We start from the raw sequence: 12,500 nt of genomic DNA, 5'->3' as shown, positions 1-12,500 counted from the left end.
GTGTGTTTCCGTATTGCCCTGACCTTATACACTCTTACTCACACTCACAGCTAATCACAACACGTCCCTTGGTAAGTGGAATGTCCATTTGTAACGTGCATTCAACAGAATGGAAACGCATGTAGATGGCTATATTCTTGAGCCAATTGTTATGAATGTGCAGAGAGTATGCTGATGAGCTGAAAGGAGACTAAGCTGTTGACTCTTTGACTGTTTGGAAGTTGCTGAGTGGAGTTGAAGGGAGTTGTGTTGATGTGTGGTTTGCTCATCAGAAGCCAGCTAAAGGTTCATCATATAATGCATTATTAAAGGGGAGAGAAAGTCTCAATTAACTCACTTACCGAGTTTAAAAAAAATTGATGTCAAGTCAAGTCAAGTCAAGTCAAGTCAAGTCAAGTCAAATTGTATTTCTATAGCACATTTACAGACGGCTGAGCCGCACCAAAGTGCTTCACAATAAAGTGCTAAGTGCAATAAACAAAAGAATGACCTTAGGCAGAAGGGGGAAAAAATGAAAAGGGCAACAAGACAATGACTGAAGGAGTTAAAATAATGTAAAAAGAGAGAATATACCAAAAGGTAGCCAGGGGACACTATGCACTGGCACATAAAAAGGAGACACTAATCAAAGGCAAGTGAAAAGAGGTGGGTCTTTAAAAGGGAATTAAAAATATTTAGAGACTGGGCTGCACGGATGTGGAGGGGGAGGCAGTTCCAGAGTCTTGGGCTGCTACTGCAATTACTGCTACTTCCTATTACTAATGCCTCATACAACTCATTTGTATCCCACGTTGTGTGTGTGTGTGTGTGTGTGTGTGTGTGTGTGTGTGTGTGTGTGTGTGGGTCTGTGTGTATCTGTGTGTGTGTGTGTGTGCATGCACGTGCACGTGCGTGTATGGTCTGCTGCAGGATCCACTGGGCGGGGACGGAGACTGCCACCAAATGGTGTGGCTACATGAGCGGCGCTATCCAGAGTGGCCACCGGGTGGCGCTAGAGGTCCTGGCCCGCCTGAGTCCGCACTTGTTGAGCCAGGAGGAGAGGGAGGCGGCACAGGGCCTCAGCCACCAACCAACCCCCCGGAGTGACCTCTGGAGCCACGTGATTGGCTACTCGCCACTACGCGTCACCCTCACCCTGACCGCCATCACTCTGGGGGCCACCTTGTTATTGGTCAAGCCTCAACTCAGGAGAGATGTGATTGGCCAAGCGTTAGCCTGGCTTCCCAAATATTACACAAACTAGGAGAGATGTTCCCTAGACTGGCACGGAGAAACACTATTTTATGAGCCACAGGACAAATCGATCAAGTTTAGCTGCAATATCTTTGGAACCACAGGGTATAGTTACGGAACGTGTTCTGTTCCGTGCTCTGTTCCGTGCTCTGTGTACTCTGGGCAAAGACAAATCTAATCAAAACAAAAATAAAACAAGTGATTCAATACTTTATTGCCAAACTACTCGGTGCAAGTTGCTAGGGATTTGCTTCAGTGTGCTCATGACAGGACAAAGACTTCACCATAGACACACAGAAAAAGACATAGAACACATATATACAGAGTCCCACACAGAATCACCCTTGACATAGGCACATAAAAAGGGCACACTGCTCACAGCATACCTGGATGACAGTCCAGGAGGCTAGAGTGACAGGTCAGGTTAAAGTGACATGGTGCATAGGGATGTGAAATTCAAAAGAAAAGTTTAGCCATGCTTGAAAGTAGCAGTACCTAGTCACATTTGTGCCCATGTGTATCATTGACCATGTTGTGCTATTAAAATGTAATTCCTGCACAGCTTTGCTTTAAATGAACTCATCCGTATTGTGGTGACATTGCACCTTCCTGGCCATGTGGAAGATAAAGTGTCTGAGCTGAAACTGTGCATGCTGGAGGTGGGAGGTGATGGACGCTCCGCAGGAAATTGCTAATTCGTTGCAGAGAGGTCTCCTGTTTGTCTTGATAAGGACGCGTGCAGCAGCAGAACGAGGAGGGGAGAGGATGGATCTCTTGCCGCGCGGCGCGCCGCACCAAACAAGACAGAGCTGTAGATTCCAGTTCTTAAGATTCCAGAACGTGGGGGTCTGCTCTGGTATTGGCCAAGCCCCAACTGAGTCATTTGATTGGACACGTGTGGGAGAGCGTGGCTTCCTAGGAGATGACTAATCCTGCGTGCGGAACACCATCTCATTCACTGCACAGGGCTAGATTTACTAAAGGTGTGCATGTATAAAAACCTGTGTCAACTTAAAATCACCCATAAATAAATGCACAAGCTGATCCACTAATGGGGAACACTGAAGATTGCTTCTTTCAAATGAGCAAGATAAGTCATATTACCAAGATAATACGTTTGCCTCCATGAATACAGTTTGGGGCATTTCTCGAGTCGGCAAAATACTCAGAGGTGACCATTCAGCTAGTTAATTTAGCATAGGCAATGCAATTTACCAAGCTTGTTGAAGACATTGTGATTACATCTGCTTTTAAAGATAATATAGAATGGATTAATAAATCCTTGCGCTTGGTTTTATCAGTGAGTATTGATTTAAAAAATATATATATTTTATTGTGAGCAAAGTATTTTACCTTGTTCTATGAGGAATGACATTGTGATGGACATCTACCATTTATTTAGTGAGAGAGTAGGTGTTCCGAACAGAAAATGTAGAAAAAGAACTGTTCTCTTAAAAAGTGAAAAAAGCAACACTATTTTATGAACCACAGATTTATTGATTGAATGTAGCTGGCGTCTTTGCTGAACCACAGGGTGTATAGACTTAGTTTGTTCTTTGTATTTGTTCTCTGTGTGTTCAGAAGGGAAAAAAGGTAAATATCAAGTTCATTTCAGCCTTGCTACTTGTTAGTAGCTGCACGCAGTCTCCTCTCTGTCCTTGTGTACCTGTCTCTTATGCCATTAAAATTTAATTCCTGTATAAAGTCTCTTAATATGAACGGTCTCAAGCTCAAGGCTATGAGGAGGATAATCTAGCAGAGCTGAGGCAGTCTGCATGTTGGAGGTGGGAGGTAATGGATTCTCCGCAGGAAATTGCTCATTCATTGCAGAGCCCCTTCCTGTTTGTCTGATACAGACACATGGAGAAGGATGAGGTGGCACAGACACACACACAGGACATGCAGACACACACACACACATGAAAACATGCATATGCATGCACAGAAATTCACACACTCAAGACACTTACAGTACATAAATGCTCTCTCAAACAGATATATTCCAAAACATACAGTGCATATACCCATGCAAAGATACAAGCATGAGCAGACACTCACATAAATACTCTCTCTTGCGCGTACACACACACACACACACCTGCCAGTGTGCTGGAGAGAGATGAGCAGCTTGTGTCCCCCTCACCCCCCGTGCCGTCTAAGCGATTCAATCGCTATCGCACGATTGCACAGGTGATTGAGGAGATTTTGGTCGGGCTCCCCCAGGGCCACCTAACTCATGGGGGCCTGTGGGGTCCTGCCAGCAGCTCTGGCCTCCCGTGCGACGCTATTTGTCTTTGTTATCAGCGGCGTGCAGCAGATCAGTGGTCCATTTCACCCCTCGCCCGGCGCCCGGGCCACGCAAGATTAAAACCCCGCCTGGCCCAACCTGTCCACCGGCTGCCTGATGCACTCTGGACACATCCAACCCCCCCGGCCCCCGCCGAGAGGCCAGAGGACAACAGCGCCTGCCCAGATCGGTGACTGGAGCCGGGGCAGAAGACAGATGAGTCCCTGGGGTGCTGTGGTGGTGGTGGTGTTGGGGGCTCAGTGGCCTCTTTCTGTCCGCTGTGTCTGGTCTCATTTTTGGGCTCGTTTGTGTTCCGCTGTGTTGGCCAGCTTCTCTGAACCCAGGCCTCAAGTGCTTAGAGTTTACTTCTCAAACTGGCGCTTTGATGTTCCCCGTCTTACTTTTAGGGGGCAGCCGTGGCCTACTGGTTAGCGCTTCGGACTTGTTACCGGAGGGTTGCCGGTTCAAACCCCGACCAGTAGGCACGGCTGAAGTGCCCTTGAGCAAGGCACCTAACCCCTCACTGCTCCCCTAGCGGCTAGCGCCGCTGTTGTTGTAGGCAGCTCACTGCGACGGGATTATGTATGCTTCACCTCACTGTGTGCTGAGTGTGTTTCACTAATTCACGGATTGGGATAAATGCAGAGACCAAATTTCCCTCACAGGATCAAAAGAGTATATATACTTATACTATACTTACTTCTCAATCTTCTTACTTTTCAATTTAGCTTTACTGATTATAGTCTTACTTCTCAATCTAGCTTTACTGGTCATAGTCTTACTTCTCAACCTGGCTTTACTGATCATAGTCTTACTTCTCAACCTGGCTTTGTTCTTTCTTTGTTTTATGCTTATGCTTATGCTTACAGACGACTTATTACTGTTTATGTAGCTTGGTTTCAGCCACAATGTTCGTTTCCCATTTAGAGAGCCTGGACTGTGGTTTCTTTCTTTTTAAACACACCAGACACCCAGAAGTACACAAGTTGTTCACTGTAGTTCACTGAATTCGACAGCAAGTGTGTATTGGGTTAGAATCACACAGTGTACCTGTAACTCTCCGACTTCTAAAACCGCCTTTGATGCTCTCAGTCTTGCATCTCAAACAGGCTTTAATTACCACAGTCTTTCTCCTCAAACTCGCCGGCTTTGATGCTCGCACTCTGACTTTTTGAAAAACTGGCTTTAGCGAGTTTCTCTGTCTCGTTCTCCGTGCTCTCGACCTGGCTCTGCCGCTCACGCTCACATCACGCTGACCGGCTCCGATTGCAGCCCGTGGGTCACTGTGGGCCCGTGCAGGGGCGGAGGGGCAATCGGGAAGTTCGGGAACTCCCGGTGGCCCGGTCGAGGTGTGGGCCGGCCCCGAGTCGTTCATAAGATATTCATGTAAACATTTCCGCAAAAATCTCCGAGATCTACACTTCAATGTACAGGGGAGTCCAAACAAAATTTAAACCACTCACTGTCTATATGTCATTCATGGTTACCCTGCACATTCATTTCTCCCATGCTGATTTTTGTGAAGGCTATTTATCTTAATTCATTTTTGTCTTATTCAGGCGTTACAGCACTTGCATGGTCATAAATAAAAAAATGACAATTTAATTTGTTATTTGTTCTTAAATGAACGCAGGCCTAGGCTAGAATGGAGCAAAGTCTCCTGGGAATGGGGAATGAGTTTCTGGTTTATCCAATGAACCGATTGCAGGTCAAGTCTATTTACAGAAATGTAGGGGGATAAATGAGTGGCCCCTTGTCTAATGGCATGACCCTACAAGCGATCAAGTTCGAGGAAAACTGTTACTGTCTATGGGAAAACTACAGTCGGTGGATTTGCGTGGTTGCTTCCTGTTTTACACATGGATGGAAGGCAGAGAGAAAGGTTAGCGGAGCTAAAGCATTGACGTTATTGCAGAAACTAGCACAAGCTAGTCTTATGTTGATATGTATAGCCTAGCCTATGACTACTGTAATTAATGGGCCACTCAGGCTGATAAATGGTTTGTGGAACTCGTTGGAACTGTCTATATGTAAGCCTTTATAGGCCTACTTTAATCTACCTATTCAAAGTGCCTGGTTTTTCAATTATTTAATTACCTGTGTTATTAGGGTGACATTGTCTGTAGGCTAGGCCTTTTTTTAATTTATACAGGCAACTATTGGAGTGCTATGCTACCCAGATATGTCCTTGCATGATGCTTGAAACATCCACCCACAAAGCTGTTTTTATACTGCACTTAAATATCTAGTTCCTTACAAATTTATTGAAAGTGCCTGGTTTGTGGTTGATAGGCTTGTTGTATTGCATTAGCACTACAGTTCCTTTCTCCAAATGTAGCCTATAGCCTAGTATTTTAAATTGACATTATGTGTGCGTGTTTGAAGGGGGGGGGGGTGTTGGGAGGGGGGCCGGTGCCGTCAGAATTTTCCCGGTGGATTTTAGTGCCCCACTCCGCCCCTGGGCCCGTGGCGTTGGCACCGTACGCTGTTGCTGTCAGCTGGCATTCTACAGGCCTTTGATGTGTCTCTCACACACGTGCACGCATGCACTGGGCATCGCTGGTGTACAGTGTATCAGTGCCATGCTGAGTGGCAGTGCCCGCAGGGCTAGACGCGCAGCGATGGATTGGAGAAGACGGGAAGGTCAAGCAGTCATGACTCAACGGCGTGTTGTCTGTTTAGCGTACGAGACGGACCACAACAAGCGTTGGACGGTGCTGACGCCACGGGCCTCTAGACCTACGGTCACTCATGGGGCTGACATAGATAAACAAGCATGCAGACTCAAGCATGCTCAAAACACTCATTCTCTACACACACACACGCATTGTCCTACCCACTCTTTAAGACTCAGACACATGTAACTCACTCACTTACTCACTCACTCAGTCACTCACCCATTCACTCACTCAGTCACTCATTCACTCACTCTCTCACTCTCTCACTCACTCATTCACTCTTACTCACTCACTCACTCACTGATTCACTCACTCACTCACTCACTGATTCACTCACTCACTCACGTGCTCGCTCGCTCCCTCACTCCCTAAACCACACACTCTCACACACACTCATTCATTCACTCACTCATTCATTTACTCACTCACTCATTCACTCACCACTCTGACTTCCACTCTTACTCTCACCCACTCCCATTTGACCCTAATTGAGTTTTTGTGTCACTGCACTGCATCTAAATTAAGATGTCTTCCACATGGCAAAAGATATTGGTTTTTGTACTCATTAGTTCTGTTTGAATAAACACGATTTCTGAGAAGAAGAATCTGAATATCCGCAGGAGAGTTTGCCCTCAGGCGAGAGTCCCCCCCCCCCCCCCCCCCCACCCCTGGATTGTCTGACGTTAGGAGGAGGTTGGGAATCAGGGGAATCAGCGGTCTTTAGAGGTCAGCATGTGAAGGACGGGAAACAACACACACACACACCAGACCACCACTCGGAGCACCGGGAACAACACCCCCTGCTGAAATCACCAGAGAGTACACACACTCAACTGTCTGGTCAGCAGGTGAAGGACGACAGCTAAGGCCACCACTCAGACCACACACACCGGGAACAACAGGTGTGTCACATCCACACACCCCCTGCTGAAATCACCAGAGAGTACACACACACACACACACACACACACCGGGAACAACAGGTCACATCCACGCACCCCCTGCTGAAATCACCAGAGAGTACACACACACACACACACACACACACACACACACACACACACACACACACACACACACACACAGCAGACAAACATCACACAATTGACCAGATATGTATAAGGCCACCACTCAGACCACACACACCGGGAACAACAGGTCACATCCACACACCCCCTGCTGAAATCACCAGAGAGTACACACACACACACACACACACACACACACACACACACACACACACACACACACACCGGGAACAACAGGTCACATCCACGCACCCCCTGCTGAAATCATCAGAGAGTACACACACACACACACACACACACACACACAGCAGACAAACATCACACAATTGACCAGATATGTATGCACGCAAACATGCATCACACAAACATGATACTATTGACCTTAAAGATATGCACACACACATCAGTCAAACATGGTACAACTCATACTGCACACACAGACATAGACAAATACAGCAGTATGATGTAAACACACACACACACACACACACACACACACACACACACACACACACATACACACACATATGGTATACACACTTGAAAGTAGAACTTACAAATGACGGTTACACTTTACTTGACAGTATCGACATAAGAGTGACAAGACTGTGTCATGAACGTGTCATAAACAACGCTTCTGTCATCGCTTCTGTCATTAAGTGTCATTCGATTTTTGTCATAACAAGTTAGGATTAGGATTAGGGTTGGAGTTAGGGTTAGGATTAGGGTTAGAGGTTAGGATTAGGGTTAGGGTTCATGTGTCATGACAGTGTCATGTCACTCTTATGTCGATACCGTCAAGTAAAGTGTTACCCAATATTATATAAACCATAACGCATAAGAAGCGCTTAAAGAACTAAGTGCATGTTGAACAGGAATGTCTTTAGACCCCTCTTAAACGACCCAAAACTACCACAGGAACGGAGAGCACTGGGCAACTCATTCCACCAACATGGAACCACTGAGGAAAAGAGTCTTGAATTAGACCTAGTGTTTATGACTGGTCGACATAACAGACAATTTAGTCAGTGTCCTACAGGCCAAAGTGAGAGATTTAAATTGAATTCTGGCTACTATAGGGAGCCAATGGGGAGTAACTAGAAGAGGAGTTACACGCGTCCTCTTTGGCTGATTAAAGACCAGGCGTGCTCCAGCATTCTGAATATACTGTAATGATCTTATTACACAAGCGGGTAAGCCAGCTAATAGTGAATTACAATAGTCCAGCTTGGAGATGACCATGGTTTAAACAAGAAGTTTTGTGGAATCTTGTGTCAGATAAGGTCTGATCTTCCTAATGTTGTAAAGCATAAACCGACATGATTTTGCAATAGATGCTACATGCTCAGAGAAGTTAAGTCGGTCATCAATTACAACGCCCAAGTTACGTGCCGATCTAGTTGGGGTCAGTGAAGTTGAGTCAAGCTGGATGTTAATCTGTTGGGGAATAGCTGTTTTAGCTGGAAGCATCACAAACTTTTGAGAGATTAAGCTGAAGGTGCCGATCTTTCATCCAGGCTGAAATATCCTTAAGGCATGCAGAAATCTGGTGGGAAATGCTAGAGTCATCAGGTGGGAAAGACAGGTAAAGTTGAGTGTCGTCTGCATAACAGTGATAATCAAATTCCATGGAAGCGAATGGTCTCACCTAAGGAAGTGGTGTAAATAGAGAAAAGCAAGGGTCCTAATACCGATCCCTGAGGCAATATGCAAAGATATTACTAGCTGTTAAATGCCCGAGTGGCGATGTCGCAGAACGCAGAATACGCTTGGCAGCCATGATGCATACGCTTATGCGTCGTTAGCAGCACTGAGCCATTAGACTCCCCAAGGCATAGAGAACCAAGGACATGGACGATGATCATGTCTTTTTTGGGAACAAATGTCACTTTGGGAACAAGTCATTTTACACAAAGGTCACAAAGCAAGTAGAAAGATGTTGAAATGGGGCCATTATCCTTTGACTGAAAAGCTGAAATTGCGAAAGGATAATGTGTTCCACTTTCATGTCCAGTTTGGCTTTGCTGTAATAACTTCTGCCTCATACATAGCAGTTTGAAATGGCTATGTAATTGGAATGTAATCACAAGTGTGCGTGTGTGTGTTTTGGACCATTTTGTGTGTGTGTGTGTGTGCATCTGACTGTAACCACCTTGTGTAATTCGGTCAGACTCTTGATAATAAAACAGCATCAAATAACGTTGATTTTCATCTCCGACTGAGTTGACTTACATCTCTGACTGTGTATGCAAGCAGTGCTGGAGAAAAACATATGAACATTCGTCACTCATGTGAACACTTTAACGTTAGTTAGAGCAGTGAGTGTGTATTATGGAGACCTGTAGGTGTCATTCCAAGATGTTATTTGCAGAACAGTAAGTTTGTATTATGGAGACCTGTAGGTGTCATTCCAAGATGTTTTGTATATTGAGAGAACCTGCACTTGTTTTAAAAAAATGTTCTCATTTCACTAAAGTGTGCACTCCTTTTACGAAATCATACTCTCATTTTGCTAAATCTTGCATTCATTTTATTAAATCATTGCATGTTTTAAATATTTAATTTCCATATTTTAGGATCTGAGGAAGTCGAAGAGGCAGCAAAACAGTTGGGTAAAGCTGGAAAGTTCGGTTATCCCCACATTAGACTTTCCCCTTAATCAATACATCAGAAGGCAAACATTGGCACAAGTGACAATGTGATTTTTACAGACTAAACGAGACAGACTGCATTAGCCAATCTGTTTTCGGTGTTGCACTTTGTAGACAGTCCCTATGCACTCATCCTGACAGCCAGCTGTCCACATCATTGAGCTGTTCGTCGACTTCCCACAGGGTTTAATTCCATGAATGTCACAAGTCTACCTTGTGTTCTTCTGCCTACTATGTGGGGAAAGAAGTACTGTTTGTGTTTCAACATGGCTCGCTTTTGACTTCATGGATTTGTATGTGCGGGGCAGCATAGCAGCCCAAGGTCTGCTGTGTTGGCCTACTTTCTGTGAATAAAACATTAAAACGTAATTAATTAAGACAAGCACTAGACACTTGTAGCAGTGGGAATTTCAATTCTGATCTAAGAAATGCACCAAAGCGACAGAGAAAACAATGTTATTGATGTGCCATCCAGAAATGTTATTGTAATGTTTGAGTTATCTTACAATTGACCAAATTTCAAGCAACATGAAAATCAAAATACAGTAAGGAGATCAAAGATCAAAATAAGGAGCACTGCAAACGTGTTCTTGACACAGGCAGTAAAGCATATACTGTACTCGAGTACAGTCAATGTCAATTTCAAAGTCAATAAAAAGAAATGGTTACACTTTATTTGACAGTGTCGACACAAGCGTGACATGACACTGTCATGAACGTGTCATAAACAAGTCATAAACGTTTATGACAACGCTTCTGTTATTAAGTGTCATTCGGTCAATATAGTTTTATTTCCATTAGGCTGTTGATTAATTTGACATTATTGTTTATTATTGATATTCTCCTTAATATAGTCTTACCATGTCATTGTTTTTTATATTATTGATTGAATGGTTAATTGATTAACCATATTGCATTGAATTATCCAACACGAACATTCCATTCATTCAAAGTGAGAGAGCAGCGATTTCATAACATCACATTTGAGTGAGAACACGGAGTGGATGAAGAGTAGGTGATGCTGTCAGTACTGACAAATCAGCAGGCTGAACAAATCACTGTGCACATGCACATAGCCTCTCTCACTGAACTTGGCTGCTTTTCGAGTGAGTGGCGTTGGTGTTGCTTGGCAACGGGAAATGGCAAGGCTAAGACTGGAACTATTTATGTGGACAGAGGATGAACAAACAAAAATTGAAATAAACTATAGAAAACACAATTTTGTCTTTGTTAGTTGGTAATAGAACTGTTGTATACAAGCAATATGGCACTCATGGTCGTGGTGTTGTTAAAGGATATCGTGTGTGTGTGTGGGGGGGGGGGGGGGGGGGTGGCTTTGCAAAGTGCAGTGAATATTGCTAAGTGCTTTTTTGGTTGAGGCAGCTAGAAATGATATTAGAGAAAGAGGATACTTGGAATAAAGACGGGAAAACACATCTACGTCCTCTCCTGCCAATCCGCCACCTCCACTGGAGCCTGGACAGGTGGGGCACTCATCCTCCAACAAAGTTATGTGTGTGTGTGTGTGTGTGTGTATGTGTGTGTGTGTGTGTGCGTGCATGCGTGTGTGCCTGTGGTCTGCCACTTCCAGTCGCAGGAAAGGTGGACGCTGGAACAGGTGGGACAGGTGGGACACTCATTCTGCAAGAGCGAAGTTATCCAAAATGACAGCTAGCCTGCTGTTTTTAGACGTGGTGTCCAGAGACACCAGTTCTCAAAGCCGTGTGTGTGTGTGTTTGTGTGTGTGTGTGTGTGTGTGTGTATGTGCAGCGGTAACAACAGGTTCCACCTCACTTCCTTCGATAATAAGACTTTTGGAGCTCTCTGCTCTGGCTCTCTCGTTTATTCTCCCCACCATCGGAGCCGACGAGCGTAATGCCACTTTACACTCTCTCCATCGGCCACTAATTGCCTCCCTCCCACACAGTAATCTCCTCTACCCCTGGCCTTCTGCAGGGACAACAATATTTAGTTATGCATAAATATATCTGAGGAGTTAAAGGAACCGTATGTAGGATTTTGGCCAAAACTGGTACTACAATCACTTTCAAAATCCTGTAGAGCGGTGTACACCGCAGATGTGGTAACTAGAGCAGAGCTGGCAACCCAGATGCCGAAACACTACTGACTTTGTGATTACTAGATAGGTGGAGGGTGGCGGATCAGGCTAAAACACAAATATTTAAACATCAACATCAGTTGAGGGCTGCAACTTCACTTTTTTAAATGAGGATATCCTGTCCGGACTACTGTTGTCAGTGATATAAGTATTTGAAATTAGCATGATTTCCTAATGTCTAGTGACAAATCAGGGCCATTTTATGATTAATTTAATTGAATTTCTTACATACGGTTCCTTTAAGCTCTATGTACAAACAAGATAACTTTTCAGATTTATAATATATGGATGACAGTTGCATTAAAGTGTAATTCAAGCGAAAATTGACCCAAGGGTGTTTTTTCAGCATTAAAACACATCAAATAAGCCGTGGTGACAATATTTTTCGTTGACCAACCACTACAGAGCTTGCTCCGGTATATGCTATAGCCCTAAATCGCAAACAGTGGATTAGCTAAGGGCTATGAGCGAAACGCTTCCCAAATAAAAAATTTTTAAACCAGT

The 12,500-nt window shown here is 44.5% G+C and overlaps 2 protein-coding genes across 2 annotated transcripts in view; one reads left to right on the top strand and one right to left on the bottom strand.

The window, feature by feature from the left end:
- Window positions 1-2,933, top strand: part of si:ch211-127i16.2 (probable flavin-containing monoamine oxidase A) — a 63,603-nt gene extending 60,670 nt beyond the window's left edge. The window contains exon 12 of the mRNA XM_042058368.1: window positions 910-2,933. Within this exon, the coding sequence (XP_041914302.1) occupies window positions 910-1,243 (334 nt within the window). The 3' untranslated portion in view covers window positions 1,244-2,933. The remainder of the gene's footprint in view (window positions 1-909) is intronic.
- LOC121679563 overlaps window positions 1-7,749 on the bottom strand; it is a 19,344-nt gene extending 11,595 nt beyond the window's left edge. The window contains exon 1 of the mRNA XM_042058379.1: window positions 7,740-7,749. The gene's annotated coding sequence lies outside the window, so the exon portion shown is untranslated. The remainder of the gene's footprint in view (window positions 1-7,739) is intronic.
- Between the last annotated feature and the right edge of the window lie 4,751 nt (window positions 7,750-12,500).

This window comes from Alosa sapidissima, chromosome 13 (genome assembly GCF_018492685.1).
Source record: "Alosa sapidissima isolate fAloSap1 chromosome 13, fAloSap1.pri, whole genome shotgun sequence".
Taxonomy (NCBI): Eukaryota; Metazoa; Chordata; class Actinopteri; order Clupeiformes; family Clupeidae; genus Alosa; species Alosa sapidissima.
This window is presented reverse-complemented; position numbering and strand designations above follow the sequence as displayed.